Source organism: Salmo trutta, chromosome 34 (genome assembly GCF_901001165.1).
Source record: "Salmo trutta chromosome 34, fSalTru1.1, whole genome shotgun sequence".
In the NCBI taxonomy this organism is placed as follows: Eukaryota; Metazoa; Chordata; class Actinopteri; order Salmoniformes; family Salmonidae; genus Salmo; species Salmo trutta.
Window position 1 is genome coordinate 34,301,360 of NC_042990.1, and position 20,686 is coordinate 34,322,045.

A 20,686-nucleotide genomic window follows, 5' to 3' on the forward strand; every position below is an offset into this window, starting at 1 on the left:
GACACTACCCTCTAACCTCTACCAAGACACTACCCTCTACCAAGACACTACCCTCTACCAAGACACTACCATCTACCAAGACACTAACCTCTACCAAGACACTACCCACTACCAAGACACTACCCTCTACCAAGACACTACCCTCTACCAAGACACTACCCTCTACCAAGACACTAACCTCTACCAAGACACTAACCTCTACCAAGACACTACCCTCTACCAAGACACTACCCTCTACCAAGACACTAACCTCTACCAAGACACTACCAAGACACTACCATCTACCAAGACACTACCCTCTACCAAGACACTACCATCTACCAAGACACTACCATCTACCAAGACACTACCCTCTACCAAGACACTACCCTCTACCTAGACACTACCCTCTACCAAGACACTACCCTCTACCTAGACACTACCCTCTACCAAGACACTAACCTCTACCAAGACACTACCAAGACACTACCATCTACCAAGACACTACCCTCTACCAAGACACTACCCTCTACCTAGACACTACCCTCTACCAAGACACTAACCTCTACCAAGACACTACCAAGACACTACCATCTACCAAGACACTACCCTCTACCAAGACACTACCCTCTACCAAGACACTACCATCTACCAAGACACTAACCTCTACCAAGACACTACCATCTACCAAGACACTACCCTCTACCAAGACACTACCATCTACCAAGACACTACCATCTACCAAGACACTACCCTCTACCAAGACACTACCCTCTACCTAGACACTACCCTCTACCAAGACACTACCCTCTACCAAGACACTACCCTCTACCAAGACACTACCCTCTACCAAGACACTACCATCTACCAAGACACTGCCCACTACCAAGACACTAACCTCTACAAAGACACTACCATCTACCAAGACACTACCCTCTACCAAGACACTACCCTCTACCAAGACACTGCCCACTACCAAGACACTAACCTCTACCAAGACACTACCCTCTACCAAGACACTACAAAGACACTACCATCTACCTAGACACTACCAAGACACTACCATCTACCAAAACACTACCATCTACCAAGACACTACCCTCTACCAAGACACTACCCTCTACCAAGACACTACCCTCTACCAAGACACTACCATCTACCAAGACACTACCCTCTACCAAGACACTACCCTCTACCAAGACACTACCCTCTACCAAGACACTACCCTCTACCAAGACACTACCCTCTAACCTCTACCAAGACACTACCCTCTACCAAGACACTACCCTCTACCAAGACACTACCATCTACCAAGACACTAACCTCTACCAAGACACTACCCACTACCAAGACACTACCCTCTACCAAGACACTACCCTCTACCAAGACACTACCCTCTACCAAGACACTAACCTCTACCAAGACACTAACCTCTACCAAGACACTACCCTCTACCAAGACACTACCCTCTACCAAGACACTAACCTCTACCAAGACACTACCAAGACACTACCATCTACCAAGACACTACCCTCTACCAAGACACTACCATCTACCAAGACACTACCATCTACCAAGACACTACCCTCTACCAAGACACTACCCTCTACCTAGACACTACCCTCTACCAAGACACTACCCTCTACCTAGACACTACCCTCTACCAAGACACTAACCTCTACCAAGACACTACCAAGACACTACCATCTACCAAGACACTACCCTCTACCAAGACACTACCCTCTACCTAGACACTACCCTCTACCAAGACACTAACCTCTACCAAGACACTACCAAGACACTACCATCTACCAAGACACTACCCTCTACCAAGACACTACCCTCTACCAAGACACTACCATCTACCAAGACACTAACCTCTACCAAGACACTACCATCTACCAAGACACTACCATCTACCAAGACACTACCCTCTACCAAGACACTACCCTCTACCTAGACACTACCCTCTACCAAGACACTACCCTCTACCAAGACACTACCCTCTACCAAGACACTACCCTCTACCAAGACACTACCATCTACCAAGACACTACCCTCTACCAAGACACTACCCTCTACCAAGACACTACCCTCTACCAAGACACTGCCCACTACCAAGACACTAACCTCTACCAAGACACTACCATCTACGAAGACACTACCCTCTACCAAGACACTACCCTCTACCAAGACACTGCCCACTACCAAGACACTAACCTCTACCAAGACACTACCCTCTACCAAGACACTACCCTCTACCAAGACACTGCCCACTACCAAGACACTAACCTCTACCAAGACACTACCATCTACCTAGACACTACCCTCTACCAAGACACTACCCTCTACCAAGACACTGCCCACTACCAAGACACTACCCTCTACCAAGACACTACCAAGACACTACCCTCTACCTAGACACGAACATCTACCAAGACACTACCAAGACACTACCCTCTACCAAGACACTACCCTCTACCAAGACACTACCAAGACACTACCCTCTACCAAGACACTACCAAGACACTACCATCTACCAAGACACTACCCTCTACCAAGACACTACCCTCTACCAAGACACTACCCTCTATCAAGACACTACCAAGACACTACCCTCTACCAAGACACTACCAAGACACTACCATCTACCAAGACACTACCCTCTACCAAGACACTACCCTCTACCAAGACACTACCCTCTACCAAGACACTACCAAGACACTACCCTCTACCAAGACACTACCCTCTACCAAGACACTACCCTCTACCAAGACACTACCAAGACACTACCCTCTACCTAGACACGACCATCTACCAAGACACTACCAAGACACTACCCTCTACCAAGACACTACCCTCTACCAAGACACTACCCTCTACCAAGACACTACCAAGACACTACCCTCTACCAAGACACTACCAAGACACTACCATCTACCAAGACACTACCCTCTACCAAGACACTACCCTCTACCAAGACACTACCCTCTACCAAGACACTACCAAGACACTACCCTCTACCAAGACACTACCAAGACACTACCATCTACCAAGACACTACCCTCTACCAAGACACTACCCTCTACCAAGACACTACCCTCTACCAAGACACTACCCTCTACCAAGACACTACCAAGACACTACCATCTACCAAGACACTACCAAGACACTACCCTCTACCAAGACACTACCAAGACACTACCCTCTACCAAGACACTACCAAGACACTACCCTCTACCAAGACACTATCAAGACACTACCAAGACACTACCAAGACACTACCAAGACACTACCCTCTACCTAGACACTACCCTCTACCAAGACACTACCCTCTACCAAGACACTACCCTCTACCAAGACACTAACCTCTACCAAGACACTACCCTCTACCAAGACACTACCCTCTACCAAGACACTAACATCTACCAAGACACTACCCTCTACCAAGACACTAACCTCTACCAAGACACTACCCTCTACCAAGACACTACCATCTACCAAGACACTACCCTCTACCAAGACACTACCCTCTACCAAGACACTAACCTCTACCAAGACACTACCCTCTACCAAGACACTACCCTCTACCAAGACACTAACCTCTACCAAGACACTACCAAGACACTACCATCTACCAAGACACTACCCTCTACCAAGACACTAACCTCTATCAAGACACTACCAAGACACTAACCTCTACCAAGACACTACCCTCTACCAAGACACTACCCTCTACCAAGACACTACCCTCTATCAAGACACTACCCTCTACCAAGACACTACCCTCTACCAAGACACTACCCTCTACCAAGACACTACCCTCTATCAAGACACTACCCTCTACCAAGACACTACCCTCTACCAAGACACTACCCTCTACCAAGACACTACCCTCTATCAAGACACTACCCTCTACCAAGACACTACCAAGACACTACCCTCTACCTAGACACTACCCTCTACCAAGACACTACCCTCTACCAAGACACTAACATCTACCAAGACACTACCCTCTACCAAGACACTAACCTCTACCAAGACACTACCCTCTACCAAGACACTACCATCTACCAAGACACTACCCTCTACCAAGACACTACCCTCTACCAAGACACTAACCTCTACCAAGACACTACCCTCTACCAAGACACTACCCTCTACCAAGACACTAACCTCTACCAAGACACTACCAAGACACTACCAAGACACTACCATCTACCAAGACACTACCCTCTACCAAGACACTAACCTCTATCAAGACACTACCAAGACACTAACCTCTACCAAGACACTACCCTCTACCAAGACACTACCCTCTACCAAGACACTACCCTCTATCAAGACACTACCCTCTACCAAGACACTACCCTCTACCAAGACACTACCCTCTACCAAGACACTACCCTCTATCAAGACACTACCCTCTACCAAGACACTACCCTCTACCAAGACACTACCCTCTACCAAGACACTACCCTCTACCAAGACACTACCCTCTATCAAGACACTACCCTCTACCAAGACACTACCAAGACACTACCCTCTACCTAGACACTACCCTCTACCAAGACACGACCATCTACCAAGACACTACCATCTACCAAGACACTACCCTCTACCAAGACACTACCCTCTACCAAGACACTACCCTCTACCAAGACACTACCCTCTACAAAGACACTACCCTCTACCAAGACACTACCCTCTACCAAGACACTACCCTCTACCAAGACACTACCCACTACCAAGACACTACCCTCTACCAAGACACTACCCTCTACCAAGACACTACCCTCTACCAAGACACTACCCACTACCAAGACACTACCAAGACACTACCCTCTACCTAGACACTACCCTCTACCAAGACACTACCATCTACCAAGACACTACCCTCTACCAAGACACTACCCTCTACCAAGACACTACCCTCTACCAAGACACTACCCTCTACCAAGACACTACCAAGACACTACCCTCTACCAAGACACTACCCTCTATCAAGACACTACCCTCTACCAAGACACTACCCACTACCAAGACACTACCCTCTACCAAGAAACTACCCTCTACCAAGACACTACCCTCTACCAAGACACTACCCTCTACCAAGACACTACCCACTACCAAGACACTACCAAGACACTACCCTCTACCTAGACACTACCCTCTACCAAGACACTACCATCTACCAAGACACTACCCTCTACCAAGACACTACCCTCTACCAAGACACTACCATCTACCAAGACACTACCATCTACCAAGACACTACCCTCTACCAAGACACTACCAAGACACTACCCTCTACCAAGACACTACCCTCTACCAAGACACTACCCTCTACCAAGACACTACCCTCTACCTAGACACTACCCTCTACCAAGACACTACCCTCTACCAAGACACTACCCTCTACCTAGACACGACCATCTACCTAGACACTACCCTCTACCAAGACACTACCCTCTACCAAGACACTACCCTCTACCAAGACACTACCAAGACACTACCCTCTACCAAGACACTACCCTCTACCAAGACACTACCAAGACACTACCCTCTACCAAGACACTACCCTCTACCTAGACACTACCCTCTACCTAGACACTACCCTCTACCAAGACACTACCCTCTACCAAGACACTACCCTCTACCTAGACACGACCATCTACCTAGACACTACCCTCTACCAAGACACTACCCTCTACCAAGACACTACCCTCTACCAAGACACTACCAAGACACTACCCTCTACCAAGACACTACCCTCTACCAAGACACTACCAAGACACTACCCTCTACCAAGACACTACCCTCTACCAAGACACTACCAAGACACTACCATCTACCTAGACACTACCCTCTACCAAGACACTACCCTCTACCAAGACACTACCCTCTACCAAGACACTACCAAGACACTACCCTCTACCAAGACACTACCCTCTACCAAGACACTACCAAGACACTAACCTCTACCAAGACACTACCCTCTACCAAGACACTACCCTCTACCAAGACACTAACCTCTACCAAGACACTACCCTCTACCAAGACACTAACCTCTACCAAGACACTACCAAGACACTACCCTCTACCAAAACACTGCCCACTTTATATTTGTAAATACAGTCATATCTGACATAGCACATTCATTATCATGCTGTGCCTTCAGAAAGTATTCACACCCCTTCACTTTCTTCACATTTTGTTGTGTTACATCCTGAATTGAACATAGATTAAATTGATATGTTGTGTCACTGGCCTACACACAATACCTCATAATGTCAAAGTGGAATTATGTTTTTAGAAATGTTTACATTGTCGTACCATTCATCCCCCTGCCATCACCTCATGTTTGAGCATGATAATGCACGGCCCCATGTCGCAAGAATCTGTACACAACTCCTGTAAGCTGAAAATGTCCCAGTTCTTCCATGGCCTGCGTATTATTTGGGATGCTCTGGATCAACGTGTATGACAGCGTGTTCCAGTTCTCGCCAATATACAGCAACATCGCACAGCCATTGAAGAGGAGTGGGACAACATTCCACAGGGCACAATCAACAGCATGATCAACTCTATGTGAAGGAGATGTGTTGCACTGCATGAGACAAATGGTGGTCACACCAGATACTGACTGGTTTTCTGATCCACACCCCTACCTTTTTATTTAAGGTATCTGTGACCAACAGATGCGTATCTTTATTCCTACTCATGTGAAATCCATAGATTAGGGCCTAATGTAATAATTTCAATTGAATGATTTCCTTATATACATTTTTAATTAACCTTTATTTAAATCGGCAAGTCAGTTAAGAACAAATTCTTATTTACAATGAGAGCCTACACCAGCCAAACCCGGACGATGCTGGGCCAATTGTGTGACCGCCCTATGGGACTCCCAATCACGGCCGGTTGTGATACAGTCTTGATTCGAACCAGGGTGTCTGTAGTGACGTCTCTAGCACTGAGATGTAGTGCCTTAGACCGCTGCACCACTCGGGAGCCCAAATATGAACTGCAACTCAGTAAAATCTTTGATTTTGTTCCATGTTGCATTTGTATTTTTGTTCAGTTTAGTATAGTGCCCATAAGGCTCTGGTAAAAAGTAGTGCCACTTGGGATTCAGACACATTGTGATTAAACAATAAGACAAACAATCGCAGACAATAGATGTGATGTAGATGTTCATACTCACAAATGCACATGGGGATGTTGGCCGACCACTGGTTGTTATTCTGGCATGCTATGGTCCTCTCCCCGATGAGCTCAAACCCAAACTGACACTCGAAGCGCAGGATGCCCCCATTCAGGAAGCTGTCACCTTCCCTTATTCCATAGAGGGGCGTACCAGGGTCCCCACAACTCTCCTTGTCGATCTCTGTAAGCATACGACAGTTGACAGTATAGTTTGTTTTATTGAATGGGTAAATGTGTCTTGTGTCCGTTTGCCATCAAACAATCCTAGCATCATGTTTTCCAGTTCAAGTAATGGATCCAATTCACACCATGAGGTATTTACAGTACAGTAGTAACAAAGGGGTTGGAACAATAATCAGGCCATATTCAGAACAAACCCAGATTAGTTCAGGCAACAATCACAAGGAGTTACTGATCATCCTCTCACCCATTCAGACAGAAAATACTTTGTTGTCCTCAGAGTAGAATAGTACAGTTATACGGCTTTAATTGATATTTTCTGTTTCCATGTTTGAGAAAGCGAACAAGGGAGATGAAAGGAGAGATCTTTGTAATCCCTACCACACTAAGGAAACAGGTGAATCCTCCCTAACACTGGACCTGCGTCTATTCACACAAGCATGACAAAGCATGCAGAGCCTCTCTCTCCCTGAATGCACCAGCACAGCAGACGGGAAGCCACAAATACACATAACCACCCCACACACGCACACCTCACACATCCTGGGTCACCACAGCCAGATAACACCCCAGATTGGCATGGTTGGTTCCCTCAGAGCATGTGGGTGTGGGGAGGAGCTGTAATGCATCTTCTCAGACGTTCTCAGAGTTGAACCCTGGCGCTGTCTCCGAGAGCATTCTCAAACGGTAAGGGAACAAAAACTCCTCTAAATGATATTCAAGGCAGGATTAATGTTGGGTTGGATCATGTTAGCGGCTCGTGGGAGTGAGGGGAGGTTTATTTCAGCCGTGGTGTAATGGAAGTCTTTGCAATGCTTGATATATTGCATTAATTTCAATCATGACACCCTCTTTATGGGAATCACAATACCTACTGCCCTGACTGCCTGGGCTGTTCAATCTGTAGGATTGAGGAAGGGAGGGAAAGTGGGAGGGAGGGAGGGCTGGCGAAGGTTAGAGCATATTAACTGCTCTGTGTTTTACAACATCAGAAAAGACAGAGAACAAATTGCTTTGGAGCAGCGCACATCGCATCTGAATAATGCCTGGCGACAGAATGTTGAAAACTAAGGTTAGCTTTGTCTGTGGGGAGATGGTCAATTGTTATATCATACCTGGAGTGGGTATATGTGTTCATAAGCACAACGCATACTGTTGACCCCTCGACCTAGGTCTTTTGTCCAGGGTTTCTATTACTGTATGTTTCCAGAAACTGCCAAGTAAATTTAAAAAACACCAAACAGCAATCACTGCCGGTCAACAATACTGGCAATCACTGCCGGTCAACAATACTGTCAATCACTGCCAGTCAACAATACTGGCAATCACTGCCGGTCAACAATACTGGCAATCACTGCCGGTCAACAATACTGGCAATCACTGCCGGTCAACAATACTGGTAATCACTGCCGGTCAACAATACTGGCAATCACTGCCGGTCAACAATACTGGCAATCACTGCCAGTCAACAATACTGGCAATCACAGAATCCCAACTCATACGAAGTAGGAACCACATTGTAGATGCAAATGAGGGACAAACATGACATTGTAAGCCTACTCCTCATGTATGCTAATTTCAATACTACTTGCGAGATTTACTTTTCATACATTTTGGCTAAGAATGTCTCATTAAGCTAGATTTAGCCGTCCCTGAGAATTACAGTCCAATCAGAATGACACATATGAAGTTTATTCAAAGGCAGAGAAAACTAGAGAAAATGCAATCTCAAAGATGAGTCACTAACATAGATTCAAACGACAGCAAGGAGCCAGAGTAGTATAAGCCTTAGTAAACTTAGTAAACTATTCTAATGATCTGAGATTTTCAAATTCTTAGTAATATGCTACAATGAGTCCTGCTGAGTAAAACTGATCTGGTACTGGTACTTCTTGCATATAGCTCCACATTGATCTGGTACTGGTACTTCCTGTATACAGCTCCACATTGATCTGGTACTGGTACTTCCTGTATATAGCTCCACAGTGATCTGGTACTGGTACTTCCTGTATATAGCTCCACATTGATCTGGTACTGGTACTTCCTGTATATAGTTCCACATTGATCTGGTACTGGTACTTCCTGTATATAGCTCCCTTCTTGTGTATTTTATTCCTGGTTTTACTATTTTTCTTATTATTGTTATTTTTGAACTCTACATCGTTGTGAAGGATTCGTAAGCAAGCATTTCCCGGTTAAGTCTACACCTTTATAATCGGCGCCTGTGACAAAGAAAATGTGATTGAATGATTGATTGATTGATTGATTGATTGAAATTTAAACAACTTATTAAGGGATATCAATAATATTAGCACTTTAAAAATGATTGAAAATATATGAATACATTGTATTATGTACCATCGGAAGTATTTCTATCAATTGTAAATGATTGTGTAGACTTCAAATGAAACTACAAGGAAATGTATAGTTGGATGACTCACGCCTACAGGAACTATACAACATTTTCCTTGAGGTGCACTTATAATCCAAAACATCCAAAGTTTTATGTGGACAAAAGTATTTGTGAAAACTGGTAGTTAATTACCAGTAGTTAATCTGTTCATTACATCAAACCTAGCGAAGGCATTTCCTCAATAAATATAATAAGACTGAACATTAGAATTGATGATCATTAATTAGTAATGCCTGTTGTGTCTGTTATGTACTTATATTTGCTTCCCGAGAATAAAGTCACATTTTATGAGCTCCTGTATGCTGCCTTAGTCTGTTCTTAATTTTCCATATAGTCAATGTTCCACTCTCCCAACCCTCCAAACGATGGGTTACAATGGCATATCCACACTAGTAAACTTGGCTGCAGTATCCACAGTGTTGTTATGTAGAAAACGTTGGGATTGGAGGACATCAACGTGACCATTATAATGTGAAACAATCAACTTTTGTTGAAGATGATTTGTCCTCCAAGGCTCCATAAAAACACATTAACATCTCATCAATAGAACACGATCCAACCAGATATCTCATCTGAGCTCATAAAATACATATTACATTTGTGAACTAATTGGAGGCCCACATATTCCAGTTATAACCCATGTTTTTTTTTTTTATCTGTCACAGAGGTCGTAACCTCCAGCTCTTCTCAGCTTGGTGCTGTGAAAGGAGACGTAAATCAATCAGTGTGTGTGTACTGTATGTGTGTATATACAGTATGTGTGTGTGTACGTGTGTGTGTGTATTGTGTGTCCCCCAATATATGTCTGTGTTTGTTGCATCTTACACTGCTCTAAGAACTCCACAAGTCCTCCAATAATTTTCAATCTATCAATGCAGCTTTTCCAATCTCATTGTGGATATATTAATTTTCCCTGGCTCATCTAACTGTCCTTTATACATTTCTTTTGATGTCTGTTCCCCCCAAATAAGCACACACTTCTTATTCAAAATGGTAAATACATGATTAAGGATGAATCACTCTAATGTGATACAGTACCTCACAGGGTGGGTCTCAAATGACACCCTATTCCCTATGTATCGCCTTTTGACCAGAGCCCTATGGGTAATAAGTAAAGTAGTGCACTTTATAGGGAACAGGGTAGCATTTGGGATGCAGCCCCAGTCTTTCTAGAAATATTAAACCTGTATTATTGTTCACAGTCTTAATTTTTCATCTGGCTTCATGGAATGATTCAATGTGGTTTCAGAATGACTTATATTTGTTTTCCTCCTGAAATCCCTCAGCCATGATTACTGAGCTCTACAGGATGACAATGTGTGCCTTAAATGGCAATAATTAGCTGCATGTTTTAATTATGCTACTCTAAAATGAAAGGTAGCTTTGCCTTGTTCGTTTCAGAACACCATCATATTCAGGGAAAATAACATCACACAAACTGCTCACCTGCAGCTTCTCATTCTCTTAGACTATTCCGCTTGATTCTACCTTCAAATTGATCCCTTTCTTATTTGTCCTACCTGTAGCTCAGAAACCTTAAAGTCTTGTGCATAGACTCTTTTAAGACCTCATGCTAAAAAAGACACTAAGAAGAGAAATATACTGAACGATTCATCCCCATTCTGTTGAATCTTCTAACCTCTACTAGGTGAAATCATAGCGTTTTGTTGAACAGTATGTTTTTTGGGGGGAGAGGGGATACATTTTAAACACCTACCCTAGTTAATTGAGGGCTTGGCCATGTTCTGTTATAATCTCCACCCGGCACAGCCAGAAGAGGAGTGGCCACCCCTCATAGCCTGGTTCCTCTCTAGGTTTCCTCCTAGGTTCTGGCCTTTCTAGTGAGTTTTTTTTTATAGCCACTGTGCTTCTACACCTGCCTTGCTTGCTGTTTGGAGTTTTAGGCTGGGTTTCAGTACAGCACTTTGAGATATCAGCTGATGTAAGAAGGGCTTTATAAATATATTTGATTTGATTTGCTTAATTGACAGCACGACTTACAACCATGGTTACCATGCATCCTAATGAGATGAAACTGAGCAACCGATATGACAGGATTGGTATTGTAACGGTCGTCGTAGTAAGTGGACCAAAGCACAACAAACAAAACAAGAAAACGACCGAACGAACGAACGACCGACCGACCGACCGACCGACCGACCGACCGGGATTACAGGCTAAACACAGCTATGCAATCACAACTTCCCACAAAACACACCCCTCTATATAGGACCTTCAATCAGAGGCAACGAGGAACAGCTGCCTCCAATTGAAGGCCAAATCAATAAACTAAACATAGAACTAAAAAGACTAGACTAGAACATAGAAATATACTAACATAGAACATAGCCCAAAAAACCCGGAAAACACTAACCAAACACCCCTCTACATAAACACACACCCCGAAATACATAAAACAAATACCCCCCTGCCACATCCTGACCAAACTACAATAACAAATGACCCCTTTACTGGTCAGAAGGTGGCAGTACCCCCCCCCCCCCAAGGTGCAGACCCCGAATGCACCTCACACAAAAATAATAAACACAAAATAAACCCCCCAAACTAAAGGGAGGGAAGGGAGGGTGGCTGCCGTCACCGACGGTTCCTGTGCTACACCCCCCCCCTCCCCAATCCTCCTACTGTGGAGGTGGCTCAGGCTCTGGCCTTATTCCCCCACCTAACCTGTCCACCCTTGCTGAATGCCTATGGCTGAAGCGCATCGCTGTAGACCTCGGGCTGAAGCACTTCGCTGTAGACCTCGGGCAGACGGACGATTCTGGGAGCTCCGGACTGTAGGGCAACTCTGGCTGCGCCGATTCCGGACTGTAGGGCGACTCTGGGAGCTCCGGACTGTAGGGCTACTCTGGGAGCTCCGGACTGTAAGCCGTCTCACTCGGTTCCAGACAATAGGCCGTCTCACTCGGTTCCGGACTGTAGGCCGTCTCACTCGGTTCCGGACTTTGGGCCATCTCTAGACGGGGCACTGTCGCCGGACACTCTGGATGGGACACTATCGTTGGACACTCCGGACGGGGCACTGTTTCCGGACGCTCCGGATGGGGTACTGTTGCCGGAAGCTCTGGACGGGGTAATGTCACCGGAAGCTCTGGACGGGGTACTGTCGCCGGGAAGCTTTCAACGGGGTACTGTCGCCAGAAGCTCTGGACGGGGTACTGTCGTCGGAAGCTCTGGACGGGGTACTGTCGTCGGAATAAACACACACCCCGAACCACATAAAACAAATACCCCCCTGCCACGTCCTGACCAAACTACAATAACAAATAACCCCTTTACTGGTCAGAACGTGACAGGTATGAAGATGACTATACTGCCCTACCAAGAAAAAGGCAGTAACTGCTCAATTGGTCAAAAATGAGTATATGTCATTTTTGCTACATTAAATACATGCTTAATCATGTGTACAAGTATCCTGCCTCTATTATATTGTGTTTTGGAGAAAATGGGGGTCATGTTAGCAGTTAACTGCATACAGTTACTGTGAAACCAAGGTAAATAAAAGCCATTTTTCTCAGTTCCACGCTATGAGCAGTTACTGCCTTTTTGCTTGGTAGGGCAGTATAGATTGAAGCACCACTGCCCTTGATCTTGGGCAGAGTGTCACTCAAGGACACCAGCCATGGTGAACACCCTTCAATACAGACACAACTATATAGACTACTCTCCAAATGAACATGGGTAAGGTCCTCCAGCAGTACTGGCACTTCCTGCCTCTTGATAAGTTCTCCACTACCTCCCAAATGGCACCCTATTTCTTATATACTGTAGTACACTACTGTTAACCAGCACCCTATGGGCTTTGGTCAAAAGTAGTGCACTATAAAGGGAATAGGGTGCCATTTGGGACACACATCAATTTTCCGTTTATCTCTTAAGGTCTAACTTGACCCTTTCCTCACCCCCTGAGCTCACATCCCATTACAGGCTTTACTGTTCTTCATGGTCCTGTCCCTGTTCCGGTCACCAACTGTGTGAAGAATGACCTTCACTGGTGCTTTTCTGGAAATTGTCTTATAAAATACACATGGCAAAAGTATGTGGACATGGCTTCCAATTAGTGGATTCGTCTATTTCAGCCACACCCGTTGCTGACAGGTGCATAAAATCGAGCACACCGCCATGCAATCTCCATAGCTAAACATTGACAGTAGAATAGCCTTACTGAAGAGCTCAGGTACTTTCAACAGGGCAACATCATAAGATGCCACCTTTCCAACAAGTCAGTTCGTTAAATTTCTGCCTTGATAGAGCTGCCCTGGTCAACTGTGGGTGCTGTTATTGTGAAATGGAATCTATTAGCTACAATGGCTCAGCCATGAAGTGGTAGGCCACACAAGCTCACAGAATGGGACTGCCGAGTACTGAAGCAAGTAGCTTGGTAAAAACCGTCTGTCCTTGGTAGCAATACTCACTACCGAGTTCAAAACTGCCTCTGGAACAACGTCAGCACAGGAACTGTTTGTCGGGAAATGGATTTCCATGGCCAAGCAGCTGCACACGAGCATAAGATCACCATGCGTTATGCCAAGCACCAGCTGGAGTGGTGTAAAGCTTGCCACCATTGGACTCTGGAGCAGTGGAAATGCGTTCTCTAGAGTGATGAATCACGCTTCACCATCTGGCAGTCCGACGGACAAATCTGGGTTTGGCAGATGCCAGGAGAACACTACTTGCTCCAATGCACAGTGCCAACTGTAAAGTTTGGTGGAGGAGGAATAATAGTCTGTTTTTCATGGTTTGGGCTAGGCCCCTTAGTTCTAGTGAAGGAAATTCTTAAAGCTTAACACAGTTTGGGGAAGGTCCTTTCCTGTTTCAGCATGACAATGCCATTTACAATTATTTACAATTTTTAAATTTTATTTAACCTTTATTTAACTAGGCAAGTCAGTTAAGAACAAATTCTTATTTACAATGCCGGCCTACCCCGGGCCAAACCCTGATGACCCCGGTTTGTCAAGATTGGTGTGGAAGAACTTGACTGGCCTAAACAAAGCCCTGACCTCAACCTCGTCGAACACCTTTGGGATGAATTGGAAAGCCAACTGCGAGCCAGGCCTAATCGCCCAACATCAGTGCCCAACCTCACTAATGCTTGTGGCGGAATGGAAGCCCCCGCAGCTATTTCCCAACATCTAGTGGAAAGCCTTCCCAGAAGAGTGGCGGCTGTTATTTCAGCAAAGGTGGGACCAACTCCATATTAATGCCCATGATTTTGGAATGAGATGTTCGATGAAACTGGTACCCACTCAATGTCATTTATGTCATTTTGTCCTTTTGATGTAAAATCTGCTCCCATTGTGTAAAATTCTTGACAGTTACGGCAAACTGACATCAAAATGAAGAAACTGGTACCCACACTACTGTAAGTGCACATTAGAATGGAGGCAGGTAGTCGAGGGAAATCATAACAGCTCACTCACAAAGTAATTAACGAGGCGAGAATCTGTCGAATTTACAGACACACTCTAGAATAAGATACAAATTGTTTTAGGTGCATATTCTACTAGTTATAAATGTTGCAGAAGTTTTAGTACAGCAGATTGTTGGTAAAACCATGATCATGTGTTCCAACTGTGTTTGATTGAGACAAAACAATCTTAAAAGCTCAATACACAGTGCATATGCATAAATCATTCATGATGTAAGCGCATGATATTTAATTCATATAACAAAGAACATGTTAAATGTTTAATTGAACTGGGAACATTAATGCTTTATGGTGGCCAGTAAATTTGCTGGCTAAACAGTGAAATGTTATTGGCTTCCTCTACATTCTCTCTAAAGGGAGTTATTAGGTCTCACACTATGAGGACTCCCATTTGGTTCTCTATATCCGCTAGCTGTTCCCAGGATCTGCTTATTCCCACTATAAGACAATAATATCATCCATAGCCTGCATCACTCCAAATAACTAATTTCTCTAGAAGTCGTTAGCTGAGATAATGAGATGCAGGCTATAGACTGGTTGCAGACAGACAGATGCTAGCACACATAGACTGGCTGCAGACAGAGAGATGCTAGCACACATAGACTGGCTGCAGACAGAGAGATGCTAGCACACATAGACTGGCTGCAGACAGAGAGATGCTAGCACACATAGACTGGCTGCAGACAGAGAGATGCTAGCACACATAGACTGGCTGCAGACAGAGAGATGCTAGCACACATAGACTGGCTGCAGACAGAGAGATGCTAGCACATATAGACTGGCTGCAGAATCCTCAAGAGCTGAAAAAAAACTGTTGTATCATTGTAGAGAGAAGAAGAAGAGTGTATTAAATGCTCCCTGCAGTGCTGAGAGAAAGTGTGTTTTTCTCTCTCTCTCTCTCTCTCTGTGTGTGTGTGTGTGTGTGTGTGTGTGTGTGTGTGTGTGTGTGTGTGTGTGTGTGTGTGTGTGTGTGTGTGTGTGTGTGTGTGTGTGTGTGTGTGTGTGTGTGTGTGTGTGTGTGATTCAACTGCATGAACAGTTGGTGGTTTAGTGTAGCACAATGATTTAAAACCACTGAAACCATATCACATTGCGAGAGATAGAAAGAGAGAGAGAGAGAGGGAAGAAAGAGAGATAGAATGAGAGGCAGAGTGGAAGAAAGCAAGAGAGAGAGCGAGAGGGGGGAGATTGGTTTAAAGATAGAGAGAGAGATAACAGGAGAGAAAAATAAAAGAGACAGAGAGAGAGAGAGAACGAGTGAGGAGGAGTGCAATGACACGTACAGTCAACGCTATCAAGCAAAATGCAAATGGCTCTTTTGTTCTGGAATCTCTAATTAGGGGGCATAAGAAATAATGATGGCTATGACTACCCATAAACCTCTGCAACACTCATGTGTATCTAATGGGGTAAAAAAAACAATAGTTCAAGTAAATTGAGGACAAGTCTGGAAATGCTGACATCTTTTCCTGTGATTAGAATGCAGGGAATGCAGGAATCTGAAAGACATGCAGATGAAACCGTGTCCTGTATTTCACCTGAGATCTGGATATTGTCCACAGACTGTTCTGATTAGAAGGGATTTTGTTGCAGTATAGAACTCAAATGATGGGTTGGTTGTGCCCAAATGGATTCATTACGTGATTTGACAAAGATTTTAATACTCTTTCTTCTTAACAACATGTTAAAAATACACTATTTTTTTGTAAAGAATAAGCATCAGAGCAACTTAATGTAGAGCGTTACCAAATCTCCTTTTCACCCTTCAAGTGTCTGTCCTGCTTCATCTGTCAGTGTTTCTGCTGCTAGAAGTATGAATGGATGTGAGGGGTTAACATCAGCCCACAGTGACAGGGTCAAAAAGCATGAAATCAGCTGCTAAATTGGCTCTTTTATTCCTCATTAGGGAAGGCCATTTAGCACGATGTAAAGTACTGGCACCAAGTGAGAAATTAAGAAGATAACTGCTCTCAGATCAGTATTTTAGGGATATTAAAGCTTCTGATTAACAATCTACACTGAGTGTACAAAACATTAAGAACACCTGCTCTTTCCATGACATAGATTGCCCAGGTGAATCCAGGTGAAAGCTATGATCCCTTATCGATGTCACTTGTTAAATCCACTTCAATCAGTGTAGATGAAGGGGAGGAGACAGGTTAAAGAAGGATTTTTAAGCCTTGAGACAATTGAGACATGGACTATGTATGTGTGCCATTCAGAGGTTGAAAGGCCAAAACAAAAGATTTAAGTGCCTTTGAACGGGGTATGGTAGTAGGTGCCAGTGTAACAGTTGTTAAAGTACTTCGTGAATCACCAGGTTCATATATTAATATGGCATGTTGATTTGTTATTATGCCTACCTGCATCCTGGGAGTAGGGGAGTGTGTACTTACGTTTTGCCCTGCGTGCTCGTGCTCAAATCCTTTTGATGCACTATGAGAAGTAGGCACACTTTTTCTGTCGTCTTCAGAAAAGTTTGATTCTTTTAAGCACAAAGTCATACGCACAGTGTTTTGTTCATGAATAATGTTGTATATTTAGAGGTTACTCATAAGTGGATGGTATTGTTAAGATGCACTTGTAATTGTACTATTTAGGATGATATCAACATTCTGAATTCAACATGTGGTTAATAGCTAGCTAAGGTATTAGCAGGCTATTGTATGTGTTGATGCACAATAAGGAGAGGCTGTACTAATTTTTATATTCGAAAATCATTTTGATGCACTATGAGAGAAAGAGGCGATGATTCGCAGAACATATGTGCTCTACAAATGTTTTATTTTCTTTTGGATGCAGATGCTTAATTAAAACTATCTGATCTCCAAAGTCCATGTCTATAGTCTCAATCAACCACACCCAACGCAGAGTTACAGCGGTGCAGTACAGCACCGGTTACACCAGGAACACTGGTTTGTGTCAAGAACTGCAACACTGCTGGGTTTTTCATGCTCAACAGATTCCCGTGTGTATCAAGAATGCTCCGCCACCTAAAGGACATGCTTTTGACACCTTGTAGTCCATGTCCCGATGAATTGAGGTTGTTCAGAGGGAAATGTTTTGTATATCACCAGTGTACTGTAGGTCTTCTTGTAAAGTGTTAACAAATCTCCTTTTCACCCTCAAGTGCCTCTGTCCTGCTTCATCTGTCAGTGTTTCTGCAGGAATAATATGAATGGATGTGATGGGTTAATGTCAAAAAACATTAAATCAGCTGCTAAATTAGCACTTTTATTCCTCATTAGGGAAGGCCATTTAACTAGATGTGAAGTACTGGCATCAAGTGAGAAATTATCAAAATAACTGTTCTCAGATCAGTATTTCAGGGATATTGAAGCTTCTGACAAACATCTACAGTAATGTAGGCCTTCTACACAGTATCATCTACAGTAATGTAGGCCTTCTACACAGTATCATCTACAGTAATGTAGGCCTTCTGCACAGCATCATCTACAGTAATGTAGGCCTTCTACACAGCATCATCTACAGTAATGTAGGCCTTCTACACAGCATCATCTACAGTAATGTAGGCCTTCTACACAGCATCATCTACAGTAATGTAGGCCTTCTACACAGCATCATCTACAGTAATGTAGGCCTTCTACACAGCATCATCTACAGTAATGTAGGCCTTCTACACAGCATCATCTACAGTAATGTAGGCCTTCTACACAGCATCATCTACAGTAATGTAGGCCTTCTACACAGTATCATCTACAGTAATGTAGGCCTTCTACACAGTATCATCTACAGTAATGTAGGCCTTCTACACAGTATCATCTACAGTAATGTAGGCCTTCTGCACAGTATCATCTACAGTAATGTAGGCCTTCTGCACAGTATCATCTACAGTAATGTAGGCCTTCTACACAGTATCATCTACAGTAATGTAGGCCTTCTGCACAGTATCATCTACAGTAGATACATGAAGTACTTCCTCTTTGTGTATCTGGGAGAGTAATAAATTAATATTTACTCTATCACAGTCTTTAAAAGAGCACTGATGAATAGTCAGTAAAGGGTGTACCGTTATGAAAGGTAATGTCTGTTAGAGAGAGGAAGGAAAACTAGCTAATTCTAACCATAATCTCTTCCACAGCAGGTTTCTCTCTTTTTTTCCTCCAGAGATATTACAGTATTTCTCTTTTTATCTCTCTCTATCCCTCCCTCCCCCTCTCTCTCTACCTAACTCACTTTCCTTCATTAGGGTGGTTGGCGTGCTGTTTATCACTCAGACACTAATTTATTACAAAGTCCTAAGCTTTAGGGGAAATAATCAAAGATATGGATATTGTGGGGAAATGCTAGTTTATATCCAACGGATGTGGCTGGTGTTTGAGAGATGAAACCTCCTTCTATTTCAGGTTGGAATCCCCCGAGTAAATACCAAGCTATGATGTGCGTGACAACCCCTTATATGGGTTGCAAGTGTTCACGAGGTGATGAACTATCAGTTTAGTAGAAGGTAACAGGTCACCAGGACCCGTGACCTTTCACAAGCAATTCATAGTGACAGCTTAGTGATTGAGAAAGCCAGGGATGGTGGGAGCGAAGAGGGGAGTGAGGGAGGTGTATTAGCCATTTGACAAGTTGGTAGAGTTGGCTCTGGTCTGCTGCTTCCCTGATAATTTCCCTGTCTGTCCATCTCTCATCTGACTGGCTGTACTGATAGTCTGTCTGTTAATCTCTCATCTGACTGGCTGTAGAGAAAGGGGGAAACCTAGTCAGTTGTACATCTGAATGCCTTCAACTGAAATGTGTCTTTCGTATTTAACCCAACCCTTCTGAATCAGAGAGGTGTGGAGGGCTGCTTTAACCCAACCCTTCTGAATCAGAGAGGTGTGGAGGGCTGCTTTAACCCAACCCTTCTGAATCAGAGAGGTGTGGAGGGCTGCTTTAACCCAACCCTTCTGAATCAGAGAGGTGTGGAGCGCTGCTTTAACCCAACCCTTCTGAATCAGAGGTGTGGAGGGGCTGCTTTAACCCAACCCTTCTGAATCAGAGAGGTGTGGAGGGCTGCTTTAACCCAACCCTTCTGAATCAGAGAGGTGTGGAGGGCTGCTTTAACCCAACCCTTCTGAATCAGAGAGGTGTGGAGGGCTGCTTTAACCCAACCCTTCTGAATTAGAGAGGTGTGGACGGCTGCTTTAACCCAACCCTTCTGAATCAGAGAGGTGCGGCGGGCTGCCTTAATCGACATCCACGGTGCCCGGGGAACAGTGGGTTAACTGCCTTGTTCAGGGGAAGAACGACAGATTTTTACCCTGTCAGCTCTGGGATTCAATCTAGCAACCTTTCGGTTACTGGCCCAACGCTCTAACCACTAGGATACCTGCCACCCCTGTAGTGACAGTCTATCTGTCCATCTCTCATCTGACTGGCTGTACTGACAGTCCTCTGCCTCTCTAACTCAAGGCTGTTCCTCTGCCTCTCTAACTCAAGGCCGTTCCTCT

At 44.3% G+C, this 20,686-nt stretch overlaps 1 protein-coding gene across 1 annotated transcript in view; it reads right to left on the bottom strand.

Moving 5' to 3' along the window:
* Window positions 1-20,686, bottom strand: part of LOC115174068 (CUB and sushi domain-containing protein 3) — a gene marked incomplete in the record, with an annotated part of 716,433 nt that overhangs the window by 244,513 nt on the left and 451,234 nt on the right. The window contains 1 exon segment of the mRNA XM_029732731.1: window positions 7,187-7,369. Coding sequence (XP_029588591.1) covers window positions 7,187-7,369 — 183 coding nt within the window.